The 26,778-nt window shown below is 46.7% G+C and overlaps 5 protein-coding genes across 6 annotated transcripts; all 5 read left to right on the top strand.

Moving 5' to 3' along the window:
- The first annotated feature begins 3,321 nt into the window (after nucleotides 1–3,321).
- On the top strand, nucleotides 3,322–6,879 carry LOC3291962 (uncharacterized). Its single transcript, XM_061654282.1, has 5 exons — nucleotides 3,322–3,611; nucleotides 3,662–4,209; nucleotides 5,898–6,141; nucleotides 6,222–6,352; nucleotides 6,425–6,879. The coding sequence occupies exons 2-5, from the start codon at nucleotides 4,122–4,124 to the stop codon at nucleotides 6,724–6,726; spliced, it is 765 nt and encodes a 254-aa protein (XP_061510266.1). The 5' UTR covers nucleotides 3,322–3,611; nucleotides 3,662–4,121; the 3' UTR covers nucleotides 6,727–6,879.
- A 1,102-nt stretch (nucleotides 6,880–7,981) lies between these two features.
- On the top strand, nucleotides 7,982–10,512 carry LOC3291960 (uncharacterized). Its single transcript, XM_559862.3, has 4 exons — nucleotides 7,982–9,411; nucleotides 9,522–9,753; nucleotides 9,838–9,971; nucleotides 10,049–10,512. Exons 1-4 carry the CDS (start codon nucleotides 9,327–9,329, stop codon nucleotides 10,342–10,344), a joined length of 747 nt encoding a protein of 248 aa, XP_559862.3. The 5' UTR covers nucleotides 7,982–9,326; the 3' UTR covers nucleotides 10,345–10,512.
- Nucleotides 10,513–15,527: 5,015 nt separating this feature from the next.
- Nucleotides 15,528–19,202, top strand: LOC1271293 (clavesin-1). Of its 2 annotated transcripts, none has more exons than XM_559860.4 (3): nucleotides 15,528–16,040; nucleotides 17,044–17,505; nucleotides 18,791–19,202. In XM_559860.4, exons 1-3 carry the CDS (start codon nucleotides 15,816–15,818, stop codon nucleotides 18,980–18,982), a joined length of 879 nt encoding a protein of 292 aa, XP_559860.3. In that variant the 5' UTR covers nucleotides 15,528–15,815; the 3' UTR covers nucleotides 18,983–19,202. The 2 variants fall into 2 exon arrangements, with proteins under 2 accessions (XP_559860.3, XP_061510264.1); XM_061654280.1 differs by lacking the exon at nucleotides 18,791–19,202 and adding an exon at nucleotides 17,967–18,468 and having other exon boundaries at nucleotides 15,533–16,040.
- Nucleotides 19,203–20,914: 1,712 nt separating this feature from the next.
- Nucleotides 20,915–23,274, top strand: LOC1271290 (clavesin-1). The gene is made up of 3 exons (XM_310052.6): nucleotides 20,915–21,587; nucleotides 22,012–22,473; nucleotides 22,590–23,274. The coding sequence occupies exons 1-3, from the start codon at nucleotides 21,357–21,359 to the stop codon at nucleotides 22,773–22,775; spliced, it is 879 nt and encodes a 292-aa protein (XP_310052.5). The 5' UTR covers nucleotides 20,915–21,356; the 3' UTR covers nucleotides 22,776–23,274.
- Nucleotides 23,275–24,769: 1,495 nt separating this feature from the next.
- Nucleotides 24,770–26,771, top strand: LOC1271289 (retinaldehyde-binding protein 1). Its single transcript, XM_310051.5, has 3 exons — nucleotides 24,770–25,445; nucleotides 25,508–25,969; nucleotides 26,041–26,771. The coding sequence occupies exons 1-3, from the start codon at nucleotides 25,227–25,229 to the stop codon at nucleotides 26,215–26,217; spliced, it is 858 nt and encodes a 285-aa protein (XP_310051.3). The 5' UTR covers nucleotides 24,770–25,226; the 3' UTR covers nucleotides 26,218–26,771.
- Nucleotides 26,772–26,778: the final 7 nt, after the last annotated feature.

Genomic DNA, 26,778 nt, shown 5'->3' with positions numbered 1-26,778 from the left:
CTATTTCTAGACATTTCTCTATCAATCGTATTAGCTGTGTGATTATGGGTGCAACAAGTATGTACGTCATACTAGAAGAGATTGTTGGATTAGCATATCTTGCATCGAATTAAACGGCTGCAAAACGGTTGCACTTTTTTGCTTTAGCGAGAAATTCTGCTCCATGTGTTCATGGCTATAGCTATCGTGTGTGTAAATTGTAATTTAAAAGGTTAAGTTTACTACAAAACGGGCAAAGCAAGGAAGAGAAACATTAATTGATCTTTTATGATCATTCACAGAACCCTGCTGCCTCTTGTAACGTTAAGCTAATGAATCATTTTATATAATATCATGTCTCTTAAAGCTTATCAGAGGTCCTTATCTTTATAGGCTAGTTTTTACAAAATGTGATATTTTTATAGCACATTTTAAAATCTCCATCAGAGATGTCAAACTGCAGATTTCGATAACTGCACCGGAGATTTGATGATAAATCAAATAAGCATGTATAGATGTTTTTCCTTTTTCCAAAAATATTACATAAAAACGTAAAATACTATGTTATTGAACGATTCAAGAATTCAACCATTGAATAGATTATATCAATTACTACCCAAGTGACATTTGCTCGAAATTGTTTTCCCATATCTGCTCGATTAGTACTCGATACGCCTGATATTGTGGATTTGTGTTTGATCAAGTGTGTTGAAAGCGCTAAAATTTGGTGAGTTCGTAAATTAGACTTGCTTCTATCGATTGACAATGCCGTCGAGCTCATTTTACACACATAGCTTAGATTTTTGATGAAAAACAAAAGCTAATTTTGTGTGACGTTATTTTATAAAAAATCAATATTATTTAAGTATAAAATGGCTACCTGACCAATTATAACGATAGGAAACATCATTTTCGAGCGAATCTAGAAGAAAACAACGAAAAAGCCGCATCACAGTTGGTTTTAAAGGCCTTTTTCTAAATTCCCTTAAACTGGTGCAGTTTAAGGGAAGTTTAAGGCTCCAGTTTAAGGGAATTTGCTCGAATTCCCGATTATTCGTGCTCGAAAATGTCAATTGGGTACTATTTTAAGCTATCAAAATATTTTAAAATCTTTTATGGTTTGTGATGTGATCCTGATGTAGAGTAACACAACTTTATAGTAAAATCCAAACATCAATCTTAATTTTTTTGTTTTTGTTTATTTTTATAGAGACATTGAGCCGATTGACCTCATTCGCCTCTTTATCTAAAAGCTTGCGAATATGTCGCTAAAACATGTATAGGTTGGCATATCTCAAATTCACTGATTTGAGTGTTCTTCTTATATGGCATCGTGACTGGGCTGGGCTATTTCAGCGACATATTGATTACCCATAGCAGGTTAGTCAGTACTAGAGTTGGGTTCTCTGAATCTTTCGTTGAGATTCGTTCTTATAAATCTTCAGCGATGAGGGATTGGAATCTCGAATTGGTATCACCAAAGATTCAAAAATGTCCAGAGATTCGTACATATTTAAAGATAAATTATTCCCCAAGGATTCATAAATGTCTAAAGATTCACGAATCTCCAATAGTTCATGAATCTCGAAAGAGGCAAAGATTCATATGTCTATAGAATTCATAAATCTATAGGGATTCATTCATCTTTGCCGCATGTATGAATTTCAAAATATTGAATTTGCGCAATCCCATGGTACAGTGGTTAACTCGCACGACTTAACAACATATACGTCGTGGGTTCAAGTCTATCTTTGGTCATCTCCTCCGCAGCAATTTTTTCGAGTATTGCGAATCTTTTGCGTATCAAAATCATTGAGAATGCTGAATCTGTCCAAGATTTAGATTCATGGAAACATTTCAAAGATTAATTAAGAATCATGCATCTGATTGAGATTTACCCAACACTAGTCAGTACTACACATGACGGGGGCACGGTCTATACTGAGCTTGAGTTCTTGATGGACCTGTTATTAAGGCGTGCAAGTTGAAGACTGTACCAAGATACAGGCTAATTTTAATGTTCATTAATCCAAAACATCAATTTTTTACTTTTATTTTTATTGGCGATATTTTTAAACATGAGGATAACTGAGAATAGCTGCCAAGAATTCATTTGAGGAGCATTCCATTATCTTAGGTTGATGGTTTAATTGTTAAATGTTTTTTACTCATTTTTGATTTTTTTTGACGAATTTTGATAAATTTTATGATTCCAATATTTAGCCTCGTACCTAAATTTCTAGAATTTGGAGCAAAACCGAAGCAATGTACAATTGTTCCCATCGCACGTATTTGGCAGGCAAATTAGTTTGACACCACTGATCCGATCATAAACCATCAGCATAGATAAGCAAACAGAGATAATAGAAACACACTCATAGATGCATTGTGTGCAATAAATCAAATGAATCATCATTCTTCCCTGACAAAAATCGTTGTCACGTGCACAGCGATACCAAACAAAACTGTTCCAACCAATATGCATGATGCGCTTTCCCAGAAGCTGTCCCACACTTTCTCCGAAACGATCAAGCGATTCTCAGAGGCAATCATCGCTGTAGATCCCCGTTTCGCTGTAGATAAGACAGCCGGTGTTAGATAATCTATCCGCGCCTTCCTATTTCTCTATTTCCTTTTCGCGTTTCTCTCTCTCTTTCTCTCTGTCTCTCACACTTACACACTCCGAATGCACTTGTTTTTTGCCATTCATCCCAACGCAGGAGGGCATTCCGTGTCAACAGTCAAGGCAAAGCAACGACACACACAGAAAGCAAGGTTGATAATGGCATTAGATCTGTGCCTTTGGCCTTTCGGCCATTGTCTCCATTGATGATGAGACACTAACCCCTCCCTTACCCCCTTTTTCCCGCTTCCCCGTCCAATCGCACTTCCGTGGTCAGGAAATGAAATGAAGCCTTCCTGGTGGCACCATCCCATCCCTTCTCCCACGGCACGGCGCGGCTCGGTGGGCCGGAGTGTCATCGTAACAATTTGCACATCAATTTTAATTTGCCCCACGCGCGTGTGTGCACCATCATTGTGCCACACGTTCGTTGGGATGGTAAAAGGGGGAGGGGGGGTGGTAGGGTTCAGGGGAAAGAATGTGCCGATTCCGTGCTTATCAACGGTGTGTTCTCTGACTCACGTTTTCCCAGCGCGCGCCTTGGAATTTCGCTGCTCGCTCGCTGCTATTCTTGCCAAGAGGAGAGAAGGAAAGAGACAGCCCGAAGAATCTCAGACGGTTTGGGGGGAGGGGGGGGAGGAACGAAGTAAGGTGGGTAGGCTTGCCGGTTGTTGTGTGTAGGCCGTGGGTGCATGATTATGACAAGCTCTCAGCATCTTTCGCGCAGGCAAGTGACATAGAGGAAGAAGCTGGAAGAAAACCAAGTGCGAAAGCGCGGCCAAAGAAAGAAAGCCGTCCCTGGCCATCAGAAGAAAAAAAAACAACAACACCCACGTTTCCTCTCGTTTGGTTGATGCGGGGGACGGTGAGGGAAGCCGGTACGGCGGCGACGATAAGTTGATCGAGCGATCAAGTGGTTCCTTTCTTCGCTCTTTTTCTCTCCATCGTTACCACCGTACACACGCTCTTTCGCACGCTCTTTCTCTTGTGCTTGTATCGTTAGATACGGGTCCGTGTTTCTTTTTGCGTTCATTTGGAATTTGTAACATTCTTTCTCAGGCTCTCTCTTTCTCTCTCCCTCAAGGTGGCAACGATGGATGGTGGTATCCAATTTTCCACCAGCCCCCACCCAATCGTGGTGAGTGAAAACAAACACTCCTGAAGCGTACACAACATGCGAAACACTCGAGCCGATAGAGAAAGGCGGAAGCGGGCAGAAGCGAGGAAACGCTGCAACTCCAAAGGAAAGCAGCCGGCTCTTTCTCACTCTCTCCCACTCTCTCTCTGGCACGCTCGCAATTGCTGGCCCGACTGTTAGCGGGGTGAAAATGGCATTAGTTCTCGTTGCCGTGCGGTGTGGTGCAGTTCGAATGTTCAACGGAATAACGCTCGCGCCCGCACGCTCGGATTAGAAACAAACCGAGACAAGCCACGGACGGACTTGCAGGAGTTTGAAGGAGCTTCCGTGTGAACAGAAGGACAAAAGTCCCGAAAAACAAAACAAACAAACCGTCCCAAAATGGAACCCCGCTGGAGCGCCTTGGGCTGTTGTCTGCTGATCATGTGCTGGATGGCAGTTCGGCCGGCGAGCGTTGCAGCATTCCCGCGTAAGTGTCGCGCACCGTTTGGCGACGAAAAAAACAACATAGTTCAGAATGAATAACAGAAAGGTGTTTGATCTCGGTGTAATAGTGCTGTTCACCGGGTTATGACCCGTCCGACGCGGTACAGAAGTGTGAAGTGTGTGTTTCTGTGTGCGCGCGAAGTGTCCACGCGTTGTTACGGTGTGTTAATTTAATCGCTAAACAAGTTCGAATAAAACGGCCAACCGGCCGACCGGCTTACAGACACGGCACCTTGACCTTGGGTGCCCCTAAAGGAAGGGAGGGAAGGGGTTTTTACGCTCGCGCTTCCTGTGTCGCGCTTTTTAAGTCTGTGGCGCTGGAGAGTTTGCAGCTACAAGATACTGATCTTGGGATGGAAATGGTAAAGGAAGTGCACGATCGTTGTTGGCTTGTTGTTTCACACCTGGAGCCCTTTTGTTTATTGCTTTTTGATACAAACTAAGAATGGGAGAGAGAGAGAGAAGGGGAGAGAGAGAGAGAAGGGGAGAGAGAGAGATAACAAGAGAAAGAGCATAAAACCCGGATGGGTCAACTTGAAGGGTGAAGGCCGTCGCTTTACAACCCGGAACATCACGACTTGGCAAAAAAATAAGGGAAAAAGGTCGAAGAAATGATCGCGTGTGGTGTAGGGAAAGGTGGTGAAAGGGGAATAAAAGGCACATTTTGTACACCCCGCAAGGCTTGCAATCCAGTTTGCGGAAGGTATCACCGTGCTGCTGACCTTTTGGCGCAAGTTTTTCCACAGGGACAAAACCTGGATTGGAACTGTTGTTTTTTTCCGTTTGGCTCCACTGGACGCGTGTTCCTGTTTGTCAGTGCTATAAATATCCAGCTCTCCGGCTCCGTGCTATCGTGCAAACCATTAACGAATTGATAGCGAAGTGGACGGGTGGAGTGAACGCAAAATGACGCACCAATCCTCCTCCCCCCTTTCCCATGGACGCCCGGGTGGTTTCCGGCGCCCGGTTGGTTTTGCCGATAAGCCGGCTGGACAACGACACGCGTCTCAGTAGTCGCGTTCGAAGTTGTCGTGGACTGGTGGAGTGATTGTGGATTTTTTTATTACAGCTTAACTGTTGTACAGGCGATCTCTTACTCGTCTTGTTCAATTGTCGCTATTGTAAAGAACTTTACAGACGTCACTTTAAATCGTATGGCCCATGTCAACAAACGGCACAGTACTGCACAGTAGCACAGGCATGCTTCACTTCAGAAACACCCCAACATGTGCCACTGGGCAAGGTTAATTGGTGTGAGCACACGATTAATTGGGGACCGGTTGGGGTGTGTATGTCTGTGCTATAATCGGGCCTCTCCGCTGTAGATCGCCAGCTGTCGTGCCACTTTTGACTCCCCACTTTATTTAATTTTAATTCAATTAGCGGATCTCCACCGCTAGAATGAAATGTTCCTACCAAGAATGTGCAAAAAAGCAACGCTTCAAAAAAACGAGCCAAAGATTTACGGTTTTATTAAGCACCAACACACACACCCCGTTACGTTTGGGTCGCGCGCGCGCTCAAGAACCCGAAACCTTACGGTAGCATGATGATTTATGGTTTTTTTTTGTGGTGGAGTCAGCAAAACACTGTCTCTGCTTTGCCGGTTTCGGCTGCTAAACGTGTCTCTGATTGCTTCTTTTCTGGTGTTTCTCTTTCGCGGTCTAACAGGCACTGGTTTCGAAGAGTTTCGGTGTATGCGATCCAGCCCGTCGCTCAACAAATGCATGGAGGGTGCGATCCAGCACTACATCAGCCACATGTACAGCGGTACGATCAGCGAGCGTACGACAGTGTCGTCGCTCGATCCGCTCGTCCTGCCCGACGCGACGCTGATCGAAAGCGATGAGGTCGTGTCGACGTTTACCCACCGCCAGACGACCGGCTTCCGGAACATGTACATCACGGACGTACGGTAAGAAAATGGTACAAATGGTTCGTTCTGTTAAAAAATGTCTTAGCTTACAATAAATCTTCTGCTTCTGCCACTGCCAGATCGGACATAAGCCGGTTGGAGTTTTACTTCAAGTTTCACATCGCAGCGATCGACACGCGCGGCTCGTACCACGCGCGGCTACAAGCACGACCCGAAATTGCCGAATGGTCCCAAATGACCTACTCGATACGTAAGTTTGTGCCTTGTTGATGACTGTAAGACCAAAATGCATGCTCTAAACTCAACTCTTCTCTACTAACAGGAAACTCCTCGATTCAGCTTCAGCTGAAAGGCTTCAACTACGAGCAGGACGATCGCGTCTACCTGAAGGTGAACGTTACCGACTGGAGCCAACAGATCGGCGATCATACGGTCGGCTTTCGGTGGTTCACGATGAGTGGCAACTACAGCCAGTTTAGCGATCGGTTCGAGCAGATCCGGGGGCGCGACATCCTGCCGGTGGTGGAGCGCGATCTGGTGCAGAGTGTGCGGGATCGGTTTCAGCGGCTGCTGAACGAGATCCTCCGGTTGGCACCGTTCGAGCGGTTCTTCCCGACGCGCTGACGGGGAAATGGTAGTATCGACAGAATGTTTTGTATATATGCTTAGGAGGATACCTTTATGCTCCCCCACTAGTCCGAGGGTTAACGATTGGGGAGCCGTTTTTTTCTTTGTTTGTTTTACGAATAAATTAAATTTGAACTGTAGGAAAGCGAAGAATAGCTGTGAAAATTGGAAGGTGCATGAGAGTTTGTATGCAATTGTGAGTAATTTTGTGCAATGTTTGGCGCAAAATGAAGGTCTTGTATGCAAGGTTGTGATTATTCTTTGGAAAGGCGATTATATTAGCGATTTTTTCCCCACAGTAGTATAATTTCTATCATAATTTAAGATTTTGACTTTTTATCATATTTTACGACTTTGAAGACCATCGTGACAGTTCAACATATTGGAAAAGTTCATTTTGAATCCTTCTTACATCTTGAGTGAGGCATCATCCATCAATTACGTAACGAAAAAATTGCAAATGGACAAAAAAAAACCATTCAATCAAACTCAAAACGATTCTGATAATCGGATGCTCAGCACGGTTTGCAATGTTCTTGCATCACCATCATCAGAAGCGTTACGCATCCAGCTATCTTCCTGGTCCTCTATGAATGTGTCCTTCTTTCCAAAAATGTTTATTTGACCTAGATGTTGTATCATCATCATGATGCATCATATCACATCATCAACATATGATACGCTTCTTCTTCTTCTTTCTGGCTCAACAACCGTTATCGATCAAGGCCTGCCTGTACCAATACTACTTGTGGGCTTGGCTTTCAGTGACTTATTGATCCCCCCATAGCAGGATAGTCAATCCTACGTATGGCGACACGGTCCATTTGGGGCTTGAACCCGACAAACATGTTTTTAAGTCGTACGAGTTGACGACTGTACTACGAGATCGGCTCAAATGTTACACGTATCTTATAAATTACGAACAAAATCGGTAATTCTTGCAAAAGTTGTGGCTGCAGTTTTGATCTATGTATCCATAAAATTACAACCAAATGATAAACTGTGACGAAAAAACGGCTGACTGCATTAGCTCCCTCTTGTTTCAAACGAATAGGGTTTATATAGAGTTGCATCGGTATTACGTCGGTTGACAGCGTTAGAGTTGATTATCATGCCATTTGCTTCGAATCGAGTGTCGTCACTTGCGAATAGCATGCTACTATCATGAAATGCCTGCCTGTGCACAATCGAGTGATACCGTTCGCCGGTCCGTAATAACCAAATTCGGACCAAAAGACGAAGTATACATACAGTAGTACATACAAAGTAGCGAGATCATTTCTAGGCCGACATCACCGCGAAGGTTGTTAAATCACGAAGAAGAATGCTCGTTTATTACTCATTTGTTACTCGAAATGTCGACACCCATCTCATCCACTCTATCAGCGTTACCTAATTGATGGATAACGCCTAAGCCTTCTCGCATACAAGCGCTTGCGTGCATCACGCGATCACTTGCACGCAATCATCCCTTGTGCGCATCGCCCGTCTCGTTCGCACGTCGCTTCAACCACACACAAAGACACACATGCACACCGCCCATGACCTGGGCCAACGATGCGGGGCGATGAATCGCACGCGCCTACCGCACCGAAAGACCCCACCCTCAGTTCCCCCCAATCCCTTCTCAATCCGCCGTTCGTCCAAAAGGCAAGCGGGAACTTCATTGAGCCAAATTCTCTCAATGAATTTTGATTGTGCCGCATTTAGCTTTTCGGGATGGTTGAGCGTTTTATGTGCCGAACTGAACGACCCTTCCCCATTGAAGAAAAAAAAAGAATTGAAGTCGATCTCGATTTGCCCTCGATTGGCGTCGGGGCCGATGGTTTTTTGGTTAACAGAGTTCGATCGGTTTGCCCTTAACGATGTGCGGAGTGTGAAACTGTGCAAGCGATCGGAAGGTTGCATCCCGCTGCAAGCCTGCAAATTGGGGACAGCAACAACCGAAACCCGGTGACAAAGTGATGCTGTTGCAGTGCTAGTCCCTCCTTCGTGCTGGCGCCATTTGTCGCCACCACACACACACAGATGCGCGCACACTCAACAACAGTGAGTTAATTAAATCAGCGCGAATTTCAATTGATCGAATGTTTCGTTTGTTTTCGCTGTTCGTTGTTGTTGTGTTTTTATTTTCTCTCTCTCTCTCTCTCTCCCTCTCTCTCTCTGTGTATGTTGTTGCCGGCGCTGATGCTTTCCAGAGTGCCCTCGGAGTCCCGCTGTGTTGTCATAGTTGTGGTGGACGCGCCAGATCTTACGCTGGGTGAAGCGCACACGATCACGCTGACATAGAACGATCTGTGGAAACGGCTTTTTTCTGAGGCCGGGCGTTAAGAGCTGGAACCGTTTTGGGGCGTCTAAATGTGTGTGTGTGTGTGTGTATGTGTTTGTTTAACTGCTCCAGTTGAGCATGCGGGAGAAGAAGGGAAGGTTAATTTTTCGCAACAAATTTTAGCATCGCAACGGTATGCGTCGCGCCACTTGTGCTCGATCGTTCGTGGCGTGCGGTAGTGCACAGTCAGTCCTGCCGGGAAAGACTCGCTCGCTCGTTCGCTCGCTGATCTCGCCGTGTTCGTCCAATTCTTCTACACTCGTCCATCATGGTGTCTGCCGGGGAGTATCTACGGACGCTGGTAGTGTTGGCCGCCATCAGCTCGCTGCGATTAGTCGGCGGTGCGCCGATGCGTAAGTATTTTTGGTTGTTGTGTAGCTCCGCCCTGATCAAACCAGGTGAAAGTGATGCAGGGATTCATTTTGGGTTTTTTTTTTTATCTCTCAAAAAAACAAAAAAACAGGTGGCATCAGTGATGGCGGAGGATGTAGGCGGAGTGCAGCGACAGAACTGCCCGCGTGTATCGGTACTTCGATTCAGCACTTTGTCAACTTTCTGTCCAGTGGGAAGCTGTCGCCGCGCCACACAATCACCCCGTTCGATCCGCTGCTACTGCCCAATATGACCATTGGCCAGGCTGTCTACGTGAACCGATACCTCGTTGGGCTGAAGAATGCTTTCATCCAGAATGTGAGGTGTGTGTTTCTGTGTTCGTTTGAAAACTTTGTTCAACTGATGTACTAATTCTGGGGTGTGTGAATTCTTCCTTTGTCCCGCAGAGTGGACATGGAAAAGCTAGAGTTTAACGTGACCGCCCTGATGCCCGCGCTCGAGATGCTGGGCATGTTCTCGATGGAAACGGTCAACGATCGGCATTCGGTGACGGATCACTCCATCCTTACCTTCTCCATTCGTAAGTATTTACACTCTATCTAATTGATCTCTTTCTCTCTCAAAATCTAATTCCTAAAACCACTCTCTTCTTAACAGGCAACACAGCGGTAACGTTTGTCGGGAAGGGCACCCTGTACACCGCAACCAGTGGGACTAGTGGCACGGCAGGCAAGTACCTACGGCTACACCTTACCATCCCACAGATGGTGATCGGTGGCAGCAGTCTGGCGGACAGTGATCGTCACCTAACGGACGCCAGCCGGACGGTTGCCGCGGCCAAGCTGAAGCGCCTGATCGAGAAGGACCTTCGGCTGCAGCTGGCCAAGCGAATACAGTGCGTCGCGAATGAGGCGCTCGCGGTGACACCCTTCATCAAACTCTTCCCCGTCTGACCGCGTGCGGTGGGTAAGAGGAGAAAAGGTCCGTGAAGGGGTTGGTGGGTGGGGGTGGCGGACACATCAAGACTTTGCCTGTGGTTTTGCCTGTTTTATTGTATGTTTAAGTTGCAGCAGGGGATGGGGAGGGTTGTGTTGTGGATGAAATAAAATGTTTTAATTGTGTGTGTATGTGTACGCTTGCTGTTCTGGCTGGTCTGAGTGTGGTTGTGCCGTTCCGAATGATTACCCTTTTTTACTCACACAAACACACACACACACACACACACACACACACACACGCACAAGTTGTCAGTTGAAAGAGCGATGATATCGATCGAGAGAAATGACCAAACGCCCAGCAAACGGCGCATTTTATTAGAACCAACTGGCGATGAACGAAGGAAGACAAACCAAAAAAACAACAACGAGATACATCAATTATGGACCTTGTCGCCGCCGTTGGTCGAGCACGATACCACAAAGACCACTGCAACGCCGACACAAAGGAGCGCTGGGATGCCGTAGGCCAACACAGAGAAAGAGAGAGAGAGAGAGAGAGAAATAGCAAGCGTGTGTGTATGAGCCGACGCGCGAAAGTTTTGATTGAATTCAATCAAAATGGCATTGATGCAGTTCAAAGCCTTTCCAATCGAAGCGCCACATCGAGTTCGCGTTTTTGGGGGTAAGGGGAGGATGGGGCAGTGCCATGCAAGGAGGTACCCACTGTCCGATGCTGCATTTGACTGCACGAACTAAAAAAGTGCAATAAAAGTGCAAAACTTTTCACAAGAGCCTGGGGACTGCAACGCAGGCAGGAGTAGGTGCTCTAGAAGCCATGGGGATTGGGAGGAGGACATTAAGGGAGACAACGGGGAGACTATTTCCCACCTCGGACTGGTGGGGCGCCGAGGAAGGGAAGGTTCATTTTTGGCAGTTCAATGAAACCGTCCTGGTGTCGGTCTATCGTCGTCTCGACGGCAATTTATGATATGGGCCGGTCGGTGACCTGTGGTGTGCACTTGTACACCGAAAAGTCTAACTCGTGAAACCGGAGTTGGTGAGGTGGTGGTGCTGCTAGCATGTGTGTCTAACACGCGTCTCCAAAATCACTACCAACACACCGGCACACGGGCAACGTCTGACTGGATGTGGAAACCATTATCGCATTAAGAATGGCATAGAAGTGGTGGTGGGAAGAGGATCGTAATAGTCCTAAAGAGGCTAGACGAGCTAGTCGGGTTGTCTCCTAGATTCGTTTCTCTCTCTCTCTCTCTCGACTGCTCACTCTCTCTTCTCGACTGTGAAGAGATGTTGGTAGTGCAAAAAACCGATCGCCAATACTCTTCTTGCCACCAATGTTTCTGTAATTAACGATTTTTTTTGGGGGGCTACGCGATTATCTCGGCGAAAACAATTAGCGCAGCGCACACACTGATTACTTCCGAATGCGTCACTGTTAGGTAGAAGATTAAGGGAAGAGGCATCGTGCTTCGAATTTGTAGATTGTGCAAGGTTACGTTCTTGAATGAAACCAAGGAAACATGGGTTCAATTGCTCATTTTTTCTTCGTGGTTCTTCCGAACGATCATCTTCAATTTCCAGCTTCAACTAGCAATCATTTTTCCGAACTTATTTTAAACTACTTATTGTTGCCGAAGAAGTTTGTTATCAAATCAACTGGTTCGTCGTTTTACATTTGAATTAACTTGTTTACTGATTCACGCCACTTGAAAGATGTGGTTCGATTCATTGACTCGATCACATCGTTTGTTTCGTAAACGTCGTCATGTACATAGACACACTTTACTGTAACAAAAAGTCCTATTTAATGAGAAGAGTTGTTTGATTCGTGAAAAAATGAGATAAATGTTACGAAAGTTGCATCGAATAAGTTACAAACACAGATAATTCATCGATTTAATTTAGTTTTGAGCAAACAAAACCGACAATCGTTGCCACTACATTTTAACTCAAGCTAACCTATTTTTGTCTCTAAGGCACCATATTAATTTTGCTGGTCAATCGTTTTATTTACAACATTTAACACAATGTCTATAGTTGTATGTTCCAAAATCATTGAATTTAAGTTAAGTAGTAAATAACTTTCAAGCCGGTCTCGTGGTACAGTCGTCAACTCGAACGATTTAACAACATGCCCGCCATGGGTTCAAGCCCCAACTAGATCGTGCCGCCATACGCAGGACTGACTATTCTGCTATGGGGAGTAATCCAAAAGTCAATGAAAGGCAACACCCCACAAATGGTACAAGCAGCCCTTGACCGACAACGGTTGTTGAGCCAAAAAGAAGAAGAAGTTAACAATTTCATTGATAGAATTTAAATATTAACCATTGTTATGCCAGATTTGATTTTTTTAATGGAGTGGATGGAGTGGAATGGAGACTCAATCAAAATAAACGGTTTTTATTGTGTTTTTGTGATGGATAATTACAACTGTCATAACTCTGCTCAAATAAATCTTGTAAATTTAGCATGATTTTGATAAGACTCAAAAATAGTTGACTTACTGTCAAAAATAGGTACATTAGAATCAAAATGTGTTGCCTTAGGAGCCAAAAACTTGGCGGCAACGACTGTAACATGCAACCTTATCAAATATTCAAATTTTGAACAAAGTGAAAAGGAAATTAATCAATTGTTCTGCTACTTTCGTCGTGTTCTTCCTATCCTTGTCGAAATAAGGATATCATAAGAGCATTAGAGTGACATCGATTGACGCCTTCTTTTTCTCTCTTGCCTACAAAATCGGTGCAATAGCCCGTTTCACGCTATTTTAGCACTGATTGGAGAGCGAGGTGCATAAGAACTAGTGGTGGGTCATACGATTCATTTTACGACCCGACCCGAAGTCGGGTGCGAACCAGTCGGAATCAATTCCAACCCGTAGGTGCAGTGAGTGCCGTAGGATGGAGTCGGAATCAAATCTGACCCGCGGGTGCAACGAGTTCGGGTCGACCCGAATGATGAGTAGGTATGAGAAAGCATAAGCGACTCCAACCCGTTGGTGCTGTGAGTTCGGATCGGGTATTGATCCTACCTTGACTCGACCCGACCCGAACTCGTTGCACCAACGGGTCGGAGTCGCTTATGCTTTCTCGCACCTACCGGAGTCGTTGCACTTAATGAATCTACTTGTACTTTTCGGATCGACTCGAACGACTCCGGGTCGCTTACGGATGGCTCCGACCCGATAGGTTCGGGTCGACCAGCCCATCACTAATAGGGACCGAAAGTTTGTTTCCTTCTGTTCTATTCCCCTCTAAAACAATTGCTGTCGAAATGGGTCTTTGTTTTGCATACCAGCAGAGCATCCATAAGCAAAGGTGGTTATTATCAGCAGGTAGATCGTTGTCGTCAACTCGTACGACTTAACAACATGCCCGTCATGGGTTCAATCCCCAAATAGACCGCGCCGCCATACGTAGGACTGACTATCCTGCTATGGGGGGAAATCTATTAGTCACTGAAAGCCAAGCCCACAAGTGGGTACAGGCAGGCCTTGACCGACATCGGTTGTTGAGCCAAAGAAGAAGAAGAAGAAGATCGTTGATCTCTTTCTCGCTAGATGTGTTGGAGATATGGTGATCGATACGCGAATATACATATTATTCGTTATCAAAATGGTGTTTTCTCTTATCCTACACCAATCCGTTCATTAGTAGTATGGTTGATTTATTAGTTATGCTTCCATTGTTGATGCCGTATTGAGGGCAATGGCGAAAACATTAAGCTTCCAGTGAAATTGCCCCTTGTTACTTTTTTGCTTCTTGAATGTTATTGTTTTAAACATTCCTTCGCTGACTCTGGTCATTGTGTATTATTATTTTTCTGATTTTAATTTTACGCAATAATTAAACAATTAATACCCATCCGATTCCAACGGTTGCATATTTTACCGGGCGCGCGATGTTCCTTGTACATTAGCCCGGAAGGTCACATCGGCGGTCCTATTAATAGCGCCTTATTTTCTACTCTATTTACTATTGTTGATCATCCTCATAGCGACACACACACACGCGGGCACAATACCACACTAGTGGCGCAAAAGTGTCACTTACTATCACCTCATTTCAAATCGTCGCAGAAAACAAATTCCTTCGGAGCGCCAATCGTGTGAAGTGGCCCACACCAACACACTGCTCGTCTTTTCCCTCGTCTTTTCCATCCCCTATCGATCGCAAACACACTTGAAGCAGGGACCCCCCTTAGTCCCAGACCTTTTGAACCCAATCCTCACAATGGAACTGCAATGGAATGGACGGGCTGTGCATTCTGGGGCAGGCTTCCCGCCACCAAGCCAGGGAAGCGAATGACGCATGCGCAGAGCACACGGCGCACACGCTTTATCGTTACGCATCACCGACGGACCGCGAGCGCGCGCTTGTTTTGATCCGATTCCGCACCAAACAATCAGTGCAGCATTGCTTTGCACCGCTTTTTGGGAACGAGCAGGGGGAGAAAAAGGATCTGGTTGGTTGTGTTGAACAAAACTTTTAAAATGGAAATTAACGATTTAATTTTTAAAATTAAAAAATAAGCTCATAATTGAGTAATTATTATTGGCAGTTGTGTTTAAAGAATGCAACTGATCACACACACACAGCCTCTCTCGTCGTCGCACGCTACTCGTCAATAAGCAAACGTGTCATAACAAATCAGTGGCGTGCCGTGCACGTCACGCGCAGTGTGTGATAATCCAGCTCAACCCATCGCGGTGGCCCCGAAACGGACAGCTGCAGGGCACTCACACGATCCTTGCCCGACTGCAACTGCAACCAATCCCGTGTGCAAGCGAAAAATAGAGAGTACAAAACACTTTACGCGGTTCCGAAAGAAAGTGATAACGGCACACACGGCAGCAGACACGGTGCCGCGCATGGGAAACAAAGGATTCACCGGACGTGTGTGCCTCTCTCGCACCCCTTTCAACACGGGGATCGACAGGGGGGGGATGTAAGGGGGTGAAAATGTAAATAAACCACAATAAACCACACACTCGCTGTCGATTACGGCAGTGAAGAGGCTCCCCGTGATTGTTGTGATAAAAGCAGGCCGACGGACAAGCTAGATCACTTCTTTTTGCTGCTGCTGCTTCTTTAAACCCCTTTTTTGCAAAAAAAAGGGAAGCGGAAAACAAGGGCGAAGGAAGGAAGGGGTAGCAGCGGTAGTCGGTCATTAGTCAGAGGAAGTCCTCAGCGCCTTTATGTAATAGAGTAGGGCCCGGTGCGGCCGTCCACCGATCATCCAGTAGCTGATCGATCGTTCTAGCGGTTGGATGTGTGTAGCAGGCGTTTAAGCGCTACTTAAGCCGCCGTAAGCGCGTTAGACGACGAACTGGCCTGTTGCAAACATCAATTACCTGAGCACCAAGTGGGCTTTTTTCTGTGTGCTTGTGTGTGCTGTGACTCTGCGTGTGTGTGCTTTAGTGTGCTGTGAAAATTCTCCTTCGCATCCCCCCCATAAAAATGTCCCTCAAACCGTTCGACATTGAGGTGGATGCGCCCGGCGACGAGCTGATGGAGATTGCGCGCCGCGAGCTGCGCGAAACGCCCGAAATGCGCGCACAGGCGGTGGAAGAGCTGCGGGCGCTGTTGCGCGAAGCGAAGGATATGCACTTCAGTGAGGAGGAAGCGTTTCTGCTTATCTTTCTCCGGCCGTGTCACTTTTACGCCGAAAGTGCGCTGAAAATGGTGAGTTGCTTGGAATGACAAAGAAGGCAGACAGTGTACACCTGTTGCAAGAGCGTGCGTGCGTGTGTGGTAGACGATGAGTCAAAGGGGTTTCTTTCTTTTCCGGTCCCGGGTGTGACTTATCGATATTGAAGCCCCGGGGGAAGGGCGACAAACGTCTCCAGTGTCAACACTGGGCCATTGTACTTGCGACAGCGGCGCAACGCGTGCAAAGTGCCGAGAAGCATTGTTTCCATTTTATTATAACGATTTTTTTGTTCGTTTGCTAATGATCTTCTTGGCACTTTTTTCAATGAAGAAGTCGCTTTGCATTCGATTTTGCGTCATCCATTCTGTGGCGTGTTCTTAGAGCAAGAAGGAAGCGTAATTAGACGCACATCATGTACGGCTATCGGCCGTTGGATGGTGATCTTCTTTTGGGATCTTTTTGATCCTCTTTGTCGCCTTGTGACGTCTATCAATCGGCGTTTTCGAACAACGTGTACCATATTTTATTAATGTCCCAATCGAACGAGTCCAACACACCTTCCCTTATCACAACCAGCTGCAGGCTGAGGAAGATGAATTGATTAGATTAACCAGCGCATATACCTCTTACACACACACATCTTGTGCTCTCGAGTGCTTCGACTGTTCAAAGCATTCCAATTTCTCACGAGTTGAATAGACTTTGGAACGCAACAGCACTCGAATAGGCACTCTATATCTACAATCTGACCGCTCTCGAAACGGTGCAATCAGTTCCTTGTCCCCCCTCCCCTTTTTCCCCCACTTCCGAAGATAAGAGACAGGCCGTGCAAGACGTGCAAATAGTGACCGTACGTGCCTTCTGCTGCATGAAATGGCAGCGCTCAGAAACACCCGACCGATTTGCACTTTGGACCAGTGACGTCAACCAATGTGTGTGCGTTTGTTCTCCCTTTGCTGCAAATCAAATCAATCCATCACACGCTCAGGTGGTCTTTATCAACTTGCTGTTTTTTTTCTTCTTCCGTGCCCTCAGATGCGCCGTATTGCCGAGTTCAAGAAGACAAACCATCCGCTCCTGCACGCCCTCAAGCCGGAGGAGGAAAAGCTCGCCTTTGTCGAGCATAACGTCGTGAACGTGCTGACCAACCGCGACCAGAAGGGGCGCCGCGTGCTGCTGGTCAACTGTGGTGCCGCCTGGGACCCGAAAGCGGTCAGCTCGGAGCAGCTGTTCCGGGTGTTCTTTCTCATTCATCTCGTCGCCCAGCTCGAACCGGCCACCCAGATCAACGGCGTCGTGGTGGTGCTCGACTTTGACGGACTTTCGCTCAAGCAGGTGAAAGCCCTGTCGCCCTCGTTCTCCAAGCGGCTCATCACGTTCATCCAGGACGCGATGCCGCTGCGCCTGAAGGAGGTGCACATACTGAAGCAGCCGTACATCTTCAACATGGTGTGGGCACTCTTCAAACCGTTCATCCGCGAGAAGCTAAAGAGTCGCGTAAGTATGCACAGTGTGCCGGAATTTTGGGTGCTCAGGAGTTCCAATTCCCATGACCTCTTCAGTGGAAGTTATCAACAGCGAGAATGAAGCGGCCCAAAACAAAAAAAAAGCCTTAAGAAAAACATAATATTCAGACTTTAGCCAGACGGGGAGATTCTGCGCAATCGCCACCCATGCTGGAGCAACGATGATCCTTCATCGGTACTCCGCTATCAATATCAACATTAACAGGTTAAGGTTTTTGTTTTGCTTCCATTATTTTTTTTTTGGAGTAATCGCTCTCGGGGTCTCTCTGTTGGTAAACAAACCCGCTCCTGCTGTTCTTACCACGGCTACCGAACAGTACTATTCGTATTGCGTATTTGGATCGAAAATTCGCCCCATCATGCTGACCATGCGATCTGTGTTTCGTAATCGTTGTTGTTGTTGTTCCCTTCTGAATTTGGAAAATTTGACAGATCTTCTTCCACGGCATGGACATGCGGAAGCTGCACAAGCACATCGATCCGAGCGATCTGCCGGCGAACTATGGCGGCGATCGGCCACCGATCAACTACGGCGGCAGGGAGTGGTATCCTTGCGTGTACAACTACATCGACCACATCAACCAGTGGAACACGTTCGGGTTTTTGCCGAACGTGCAGTGAGAAATGGCGGTGGAGTAGGAGAAGTGATGGGAGAATCTAAGCTTCCAGCTAGAATTAGGAGTACATAAGCCTGAACCATCTTAACTGATACCCTCCGAATATGCACAGTCGAATATTAGTAACGTTAGTAACTTACGGTTAGGATTTCGCGCGTCCAATTCCACGTAGAAGCCTTACAACAAGTCACAAGAGCCTTACACCAAAAGGCTCTTTTTTAGATTTTAAATGACGCTCAAGACTTAGGAATAACTACTTAACAAGGGAGAGAGAAAAAAATGATCTTTTGCATCTCTCCGAAGATCTCCAGCCAGAGGTGAGTGTACTTGTACTTGTTTCCTGCCTGTGCCATCTTTTGGTGTCTCTGTGTGTTGTTCTTCATCCTGCCATCTGCCCTCGATTCGCTGTTGCATGCTAATCCGCCCAACAACCTGTGCATGTGTTACCTCACCACAACGAATGCTGCCTGTTAATAAACTGTTTCATGATTTCGCATCATCCTCAACACACAATGTAGTAGTGCCTTATCAAAACCCCTCATCAAAGCAAAAGTGGCTAACGCGGCCATTGCCATTCCACTGTTTGATTACTGATCACTTTCTTTCCCGTTTCTTTTTTTGCTAACCCGCATTTCACAGATCTTCTTCCATGGCAACGATTTGAGCAAATTCCATCAGTACATCAGCGTCGACCGGCTGCCCGCTGACTACGGTGGCAATCTGCCCGCGATCGACTACACCGGGAAGGATTGGTATCCGTGCGTGGCATCACACATCGACCATATCAACAAGTACCAGCGGTGTGGATTTGTGGAGCCTTCGAAGGAGTAGCGCCCCTAGTTTGTTGGCATGCTAATGCTGCGAAGCTGGATCGGGACTTCTAGTTTTACGAGTGATTGCACGTCCAAATAAGGGTGTGGGCAAGAGGGCGGGGGGGGTGGATGTCTTGTGTTTGATCAACTTTGTCACTCGCGTATGTACACAGCGAGCGTAATCGTGGTCTCAGATGTGTGTAGCACAAACAACTCAATAAATTAAACACCCAATTCTATACATCGCTCACGCAACTTCTTCCTTTGGTTTGGCGAAAGGTCACTGGTGTGTGTGTACGGGCATAGCGATTTGGTTGTAAGGTTTGTAATCGCGCTAGATGTTGATTAGTGAACAGCTTTAATGGAATAGAAATTGAACGAAAAAAAAACGACTTCGTTCTTCTTTGATTGAGTAGTTGATTGCGAGTAGTTTTGCTCTCAGGGAAAATAGCAAAAACTTAAGGATAATAAATCAAGGCCCTCTTGCACAGTGGTTCCCCTCCAAAGTAATGAGTGGACTCACATTTGTCGATTTTCAAGTAGCATTTTTATTCTTTGAATGATCTTTCGGCGTGCTCTGGCTATGTTGAGCATCCAGATGGCGCAACTGTACAAAAACTTACAAAAGATATTTGTAGTGAAATGTGCGTTTAACACTATTTAACGCTCGAATTACTGTATGAATCAGCAAAATAAATGTGTGTTTAATGAGAATACTGGTAAAAGACATTTTCATCATTTTTTAATTCCTTTATTCAGGATGATCTAATTTTTACACAATCCATACAGGGCTACTACAAACAGCTGAAATGTTCAGGAAATCGTAACAAGATGTTGGAGGACGAAGACAAGCGTGCAGACGTGTATTGAAGATCTAACTCGGTTTTAAACAGTTATTCTTCAGTTTTCGCGACAAAATTGTTGGAGTAGAGCTTTTGCATTATGTTGGTGCATAAAATTTAGATGGCACGCAGTTGGGAGTTGTTGGACCAGTTCACGTACTAGGGTGTCGTATCGAAATTCAGATGAAATTGAAAGTCAAACATGACCGTTAGGGAAAACTACCGCTTTCCAAGTAGCTATGGGAGCGACCATAAATGTTTGTTGTGGTGTGATTAATATTGAAGCATCAATTTTCGAATTAGATTTTCACAGGGTTTTCTAGTTCAAAACCGTCTAGTTTTTGTTTGGCACAACAACCTTAGTAGGTCAAGCCCTGCCTGTTCCACTAATAAGCTAGGATATTAGTGACTTATTGATTACCCATAGCAGGATAGTCAGTCCTACGTATAAAGGGGCACGGTCAATGTGTGGCCTAGACCTAAAACTGGCATTTTAGTCATTCTAGTTGACGACTGTACTGTACTATGGGAACAAGTTCATAATTAATATATCTCAACGTAATTAATGAAAATAAGTGAACTTGCCGACTAAGTACCAATGATTATTTCAGTAAACTTACTAACATTTTAATATCGGAAATAAAAAAAAAGGAATGCTTCATTTCCGTTCTGATGCTACCGTGCGCCTTCCCATGCCCGTGCCCCCACGCTGGCAATCAGAAATCAGGAAGTATTACCACCTCAAAATCATAGTTTGTGAACTAGCGTGTTTGGCCTTCACTTCGATCAGCGCTTAGTGCCTAAGTCACTTGCACGCAGCTGATAAGGGTCGTCGCCGTCGTCCAGAACCCAACACTGTCGATCGGTGGGATGGGGTGTTTTTAGTTACACCAGCACCCATCACCACCACCACCACCATCCCCCTTTGTCCACTGTATCAGCTGTTTGGTGACACGTCTTGTCGCGCTCTCGCGCTCTCTATTTTCAAAGCAACACCCACCCCAGCTCTATCTTTGTAAGTACGATGCAAAGCGGAATGTCTTGGTGGGGGAGGAGGGGGGATGGGGGTTGGTAAAGGTGATTAAGTGCTTGCGGTGGTGCGGTATTTCTTCGCTCCCTTTCTGCCAGTTCGATTGTGCCACCGGTTGGTCGATACGAGATTGGTGACGCAGAGCTTGAAATTTCAGTTTTTCAGCCCCAAAAAAACGGCCCGCAGCCAAAAATGTTGAGAAAGAGTGATAGAGCGAGAAAGAGATTACAAGTGGACGGTGCGAAAAAAAGGGAGCCAAAACCAGGGCGGGAGGAGGCTAGAGGGTGGTGGGCATGCGAATGTGCGCGCTGCGCGCGCGCGATTTTGCCGTAATCGATGGGTGAGTGCCATTGCGCGAAAGCATTCGTGCGTTGGACGCGTAACGAAGCGGTTTAGCTTTTTTGGAGCCTTTTTCTTCTCTGTGTGTGTGTGTGTGTGGGTTCGCGCGTTTTACCCCGAGGTGTAGTGTAGAGTTTTCAGTTGTGAGTGATTTTACAGACCCTCCGGTACAAAAAAAAAGGATGAAGACCGCACAGCCACCGTTTGACATTGTGACGGAACCGCCATCGCAGGAGCTGCTCGAGGTGTCGCGCCACGAGCTGCGCGAAACGCCCGAGGTGCGCGAGCAGGCGATCCTGAAGTTGCGCGAGCTGCTGCACAACGCCACCGATCTGCACTACGCGGACGACGACGACTTCCTGCTGGTGTTTCTGCGCCCGTGCCACTTCTACCCGGACAGTGCGCTCAAAATGGTAAGTGCGCGCCGGCCCCTTGCGTCAGCACCTTGCTTTCAGTGTGTAATGTGAGTCCCAGGTTCTGGGTTTGCAAACGGCGCGCTTATTGCGCACAAAAATCATTTTTTCGACTGCTTGAAATGATTCCATGTGTCTCAAAACGGCACACACCGTCACGAAATTGTTCCCTTTATAATGAGGGAGAGAGAAAGAGAGAAAAAAAAGAAACCGGCAACTGTGATAAGCTTTCCTAGCGAATGTTTTGACCAAAAACTTGGGAAGACCTTATCAAGCCTCTGATTAAAACCGAAAGGATGGCGCGATGGGATGCAACACGGTCTTATCGGGGACCGTGCAGCTATCTGCAAATCCATTATAATGGGTGTATTGTTTACGTTCATTTCTTCCCCACAAACACACACACACACATACACACATACAGATGCGCAGAATAGCCGACTTCAAGAAGAACAACTACCCGCTCATGCACAACCTGGCGCCGGAGGATGAGAAGCTTTCCTTTATCGATCACAAGATCGTGAACGTGCTGACGAACCGCGACCGCAAGGGTCGGCGGATACTGATCGTAAGCTGCGGCGCCGTCTGGGACCCGAAAGCGGTGACGGCCGAGAAGCTGTTCCGGATGTTTTACCTGGTGCATCTAGTCGCCCAGCTCGAGCCGGCCACCCAGATCAACGGGGTGGTGATCGTGATGGACTTTGAGGGTTTGTCGCTCAAGCAGGTTCGTGGCCTGTCGCCCTCGTTCTCGAAGCTGCTGCTAACGTTCCTGCAGGAGGCGGTGCCGCTGCGCATGAAGGAGTTCCACATCCTCAAGCAGCCGTACATCTTCAACATGGTGTGGACGCTGTTCAAGCCGTTCATTGGCGATAAGCTGAAGAAGCGGGTAAGTGACTTCAACGGGTGGCAAAGTGACTTAATGTTTTTTATCAATTTTCTCTCTCTCTCTCTCTCTCTCTCTCTCTCTCTCTCTCTCTCTCTCTCTTGCTTTCTCCCATTCAGCTCTACTTCCACGGCAGCGACATGAAGAAGCTGCACAAGCACATCGACCCGGCCGATCTGCCCAAAAACTATGGCGGCACGCGGCCCGCCCTCGACTACAGCTCCCGCGACTGGTATCCCTGCATCGAGAAGTACACCGAGCACATCCAGCGATGGAACGGCTACGGCTACGCGGCCGGACCTTGAGAGCAGCGTGCCGGGGGAGGGTGTGTGCGAATCCAAGTCAGCAAAAACACAAACAAACAATTTCGCACCAATTTCCAAAGAAAAACGGGCCAAAAACTACTTACCGCGAGTGAGACTTACATTCACAAACAATTTAGACGTTAAGCACAGGTTACAGGGTACGGTGGGTGACAAAGGGGGAGGTGCGAAGTCCGATTGTCGCCGATCAACGCAAAGGGTGATAAGCAATCGCGCGGACAATGACGTCGAAAGCAATCGAGCAGCCGGTACGGTGTGGCGATAAGGTTCGAAGGACCATACCGGCCCACCACGAAAACACGCATGGGATCAAAACAGGGACACTATTAGTGATTAGGATGGGTGGAACACGGAGCATTTTGCGTGCCTGTGTGTGCCTGTGTATAAGGATTAGTGAGATTAATCCCCGTTCATTGTTGGTGCGTGCACCTCGGGTATTTATAGCTATATAAATTGAATAAACTGACGATCGATCAAAGGAGGCGTGAGTGGTTGGCTTTTTTCGTTATCGGAGGATTAAAGGTCCACACCGGGATCAATGTCGAGTCGGCTGACCGGAATGCGGGGTAATTGTGGGTTACGATGGGGTTTTCCTAGTTAATTGATTGCCTGCGAACGATATGACGGGTTTGATTCAGGCATTCGCTGATAACGCTAGCGGGGGTTTTAAAAGACAAGCCAACATGATATCCATGTTGAGGAATGAGTGTCAAATTTCTACGAGTATCTGAATATTTGGAGGAAAAAATCATTAAAAATATCTTTGCATAGGTCTACAGTCTATTTTAAAAACACATTTTTAATGTTCCAATTGCATTTAAGTTCATAAATCCTACATAATTACATCTAAATCCATAAATTTAAATTTAAAACCTACACCAGCTATTTTTGCAACTGCTGTGTTGCTGCGCTTGACGCTTCTAACCGAAACGCCTAAATGTATGCAATCTGTATCTCATTTTGTTATACGCGTGACAGGGTTTGCAGGGTTCTTAGCGCAATAATTGATTTTCTCAGGCAACAATGAATTAGATGGAACGTGAAATTAGAAACGGTTTATTTTCCTTTTTCATACATTTGTAGCTTCTTTCCATTGAAATATAAGTGAAGACGAAAGAGACGTTTTTCGTATCATGGTCTAGCCTTTACTTAAATTTGTTAGTCAGTTCTAACAGATAGTTTTTAGTTCAATCAACAATGAACATTCATTTAGAACATTCCGGAATAAAATGAAGTAAAATATTTATTATTTTCAACCCAATTTTGAACAATTTTGTAAATAAATTAATTAAGCCCTAACTTATTGTTTTCCGCAGTAAAACCTCATTAATCTAATTGTGTAACGCACGGGATTGATTTGCACGAAACGGTTGACCATGCTTGCTGATCGGCTTATCAGCGTGCCTCGTCCTTACATAACCGCAAATCAGCATTAGAAACGAACACGTTGAAGATGCTTTTTGCATCGCTGAGCGAAGTGAATGACGATTTGTTTACTAGCAAAGCCATTAACCTAACCGGCGGGAATCACAACAAGAGATCTAAAAGAAAAATCAACAAATAGAAAAGGGCTTTAGAGTCCGTGTTAACAGTTTTCAATAGATGAGTTTGCATTTGCATGTACTGTTTCTTTTTCTTGACATTATTTTTTTTTTCGTATGACTAACTTCAACCTTTACCCTTCCAACCGTTCAACAGTGCTGTTGGACAACGTTGGAATTACCAAGCAAACCCCCGTCCAGTGCTAAAGTCCACTTCCGAAGTCGTCATATCAATACAACGTTCTATTCCCCGTTTCTCGCTACTTGTCACCCCAAAATTTGTCATCCTCTCTGGGCCCTCCTAAAGTGTTCCACAGCACGGTGGAACCGATAAGACGGTTCGCTGCCACAACGGTTCGTTTCTCCCCCCCCCCCCCCCCCCCCCCCCTTTGGTTTATCAATTCCAAACAGCCCCAGCGGGCAGACAGACGGGCAAGTAATGCACAGCAAGCTTCCTTCAAGTGCTAACGGTCTTACGCGCTCGGTTTGTTGTTTGGATTATGTGAATCCAATCGATGGCTGCCGACCGGGTGCCCTGACCATTTATCTCCTCCACGGCACCTTGCGCAGCGAAGAAAGCCCTGCGCCGATGTGATAGTGTGTGCGCTAAAGGAATCGTTTCGGCACCAGACACCTCCTAATCTAGTGAACCAAAAAGGAAGGAAAAAGAAAAACGCCACGAATCGAACGCCGCAAGGGCAAGGGTATCAGCAACGTAAACAACCAGGACCATGGGTAGCGGGAGAGGGCTTGGGATGACTGATAACGGACAAAACTGAAGGGAACGCACTGTGTCTTCCAAAGCGTGCCGGGATCGGGCAGCGGCCACTGGTACAGTGTGCTGGTGATCATCATTGTGGACGGATCGACGGAACTATAGTGCCTGGGAACCATGGGAAAGTTTGAGCTTGAAACGGCGCCACCGAGCGAGGAGCTGCTGGCGGTTGCCAAGCAGGAGCTGCGCGAAACGCCGGAAGTACGGGCGGCCGCCGTGGAGGAGCTGCGCAAGCTGGTGGAAGCGGCCACCGACCTGTGCTACCCGACCGACGAGGAGTTCCTCATCATCTTCCTGCGCCCGACCAAGTTCTACGCCGAAAGTGCACTCAAGCTGGTAGGTTGGAGTTGAAATGGTACTGGTCTAGGGGCATCTTCACATCTTCTGTCACCTTGTAGATGCGCAACATTGCCGAGTTCAACAAGACGTACAAGGAAACGCTGTTCAACCTGATGCCGGCCGATGTGCAGAACGTGTTCATCGAGCACAACATTATCAACATTCTGACGAATCGCGATCAGCACGGCCGGCGCATGATGGTGGTCAACATGGGCGAAACCTGGGACCCGAAGGCGGTGTCGGAGGAGCACATCTTCCGCGTGCTGTACACGATCCACAAGCTGGCGGTGCTCGAGCCGGCCACCCAGATCAGCGGCGTCGTGGTGATCTACGACTTTAAGGGCATGGGCATGAAGCACGTCCGTTCGATGTCACCGGGCGGGGCCAAGCGGCTGCTCACGTTCATCCAGGAGGCGAGCCCGCTGCGCGTCAAGGGCATCCATTTCATCAACCAGCCGATGCTGTTCAGCATGGTGTGGTCGCTGTTCAAACCGTTCGTGCAGGATAAGCTGAACAAGCGCGTAAGTACAATCTCTGAGGATAATTGCACCAAAAAAGGACTTTCTAATGATGTGCCCTCCCTGCATTGTAGATGTTCTTCCACGGTGACAAGCTCTCGAAGCTGCACGAGCACGTCCACAAGGAGTGCCTACCGTCGAACTACGGTGGCACCCTACCGGCCCTAGACTACGGTGGCAAGCAGTGGTACCCGGTCGCGGAACAGCATCTCGACTTCATCAAGAAGTGGAACTCGTGCGGCTTCAAGTAAGGCCGGATAGCTCCCCAAACCCGACTGACCCAAAGATTGACGTTGCCGAAAGTGCATCTTTATCATGCCGAACTGCCCCCTTCCCCCCTCCCTCAGATCCAATGACCGTGACCAGCAAAAGAGAAGGCAGCAGCGAACACAACTCTAACGTCACTCTAAGTCGTTATCAATCGGTCGTTGTGCTCTCCGTGTATAAGCGTCAAATCATTCATCCCTCTCTCTCTGCCTCTCGGTCACTGCCTTTCTCTCTAACTCCCGGTCTGGGTTTGCTTATCATTCCTCCATTCGGGGCGAGTGATTTATTTTTAGTTTCAATTTTCCACTGCTGGAAAGGAGAGCCCATGTAGGGTTGCGTAGGGTCATTGCAGTCATGGCAGGGAGGTTGGTAAGAGCGCTGGTGACACTCGTAAGAACAAGAAAAGACTCGATTATTTGCATTACCCGGCTCATGCTTCTGTTGTACCACAAACCATTTCATTTCGTGCCTGTTATCAATTGTTTTGGCGCAGAACTGTGCATTGAAAAATAAATTAAAATGTTGTTTAACGTTCTAATTCAGTT

This window comes from Anopheles gambiae, chromosome 3 (genome assembly GCF_943734735.2).
Source record: "Anopheles gambiae chromosome 3, idAnoGambNW_F1_1, whole genome shotgun sequence".
In the NCBI taxonomy this organism is placed as follows: Eukaryota; Metazoa; Arthropoda; class Insecta; order Diptera; family Culicidae; genus Anopheles; species Anopheles gambiae.
The sequence above is the reverse complement of the archived record's forward strand: the minus strand, read 5'-3'. Positions and strand labels throughout refer to the sequence as shown.

What these genes read in the sequence shown, in the direction of transcription:
- LOC1271290 (XM_310052.6), top strand. Translation starts at nt 21,357, where the DNA reads ATGAAGACCGCACAGCCACCGTTTGACATTGTGACGGAACCGCCATCG. An exon ending in CGGACAGTGCGCTCAAAATG is followed by an intron (nt 21,588 to 22,011) that starts GTAAGTGCGCGC and finishes ACACACATACAG; the next exon opens with ATGCGCAGAATAGCCGACTT. An exon ending in GCGATAAGCTGAAGAAGCGG is followed by an intron (nt 22,474 to 22,589) that starts GTAAGTGACTTC and finishes TCTCCCATTCAG; the next exon opens with CTCTACTTCCACGGCAGCGA.
- LOC3291962 (XM_061654282.1), top strand. Translation starts at nt 4,122, where the DNA reads ATGGAACCCCGCTGGAGCGCCTTGGGCTGTTGTCTGCTGATCATGTGC. An exon ending in GAGCGTTGCAGCATTCCCGC is followed by an intron (nt 4,210 to 5,897) that starts GTAAGTGTCGCG and finishes GCGGTCTAACAG; the next exon opens with GCACTGGTTTCGAAGAGTTT. An exon ending in CCAAATGACCTACTCGATAC is followed by an intron (nt 6,353 to 6,424) that starts GTAAGTTTGTGC and finishes CTCTACTAACAG; the next exon opens with GAAACTCCTCGATTCAGCTT.
- LOC1271289 (XM_310051.5), top strand. Translation starts at nt 25,227, where the DNA reads ATGGGAAAGTTTGAGCTTGAAACGGCGCCACCGAGCGAGGAGCTGCTG. An exon ending in CCGAAAGTGCACTCAAGCTG is followed by an intron (nt 25,446 to 25,507) that starts GTAGGTTGGAGT and finishes GTCACCTTGTAG; the next exon opens with ATGCGCAACATTGCCGAGTT. An exon ending in AGGATAAGCTGAACAAGCGC is followed by an intron (nt 25,970 to 26,040) that starts GTAAGTACAATC and finishes CCTGCATTGTAG; the next exon opens with ATGTTCTTCCACGGTGACAA.
- LOC3291960 (XM_559862.3), top strand. Translation starts at nt 9,327, where the DNA reads ATGGTGTCTGCCGGGGAGTATCTACGGACGCTGGTAGTGTTGGCCGCC. An exon ending in AGTCGGCGGTGCGCCGATGC is followed by an intron (nt 9,412 to 9,521) that starts GTAAGTATTTTT and finishes ACAAAAAAACAG; the next exon opens with GTGGCATCAGTGATGGCGGA. An exon ending in CATCCTTACCTTCTCCATTC is followed by an intron (nt 9,972 to 10,048) that starts GTAAGTATTTAC and finishes TCTTCTTAACAG; the next exon opens with GCAACACAGCGGTAACGTTT.
- LOC1271293 (XM_559860.4), top strand. Translation starts at nt 15,816, where the DNA reads ATGTCCCTCAAACCGTTCGACATTGAGGTGGATGCGCCCGGCGACGAG. An exon ending in CCGAAAGTGCGCTGAAAATG is followed by an intron (nt 16,041 to 17,043) that starts GTGAGTTGCTTG and finishes CCGTGCCCTCAG; the next exon opens with ATGCGCCGTATTGCCGAGTT. An exon ending in GCGAGAAGCTAAAGAGTCGC is followed by an intron (nt 17,506 to 18,790) that starts GTAAGTATGCAC and finishes CGCATTTCACAG; the next exon opens with ATCTTCTTCCATGGCAACGA.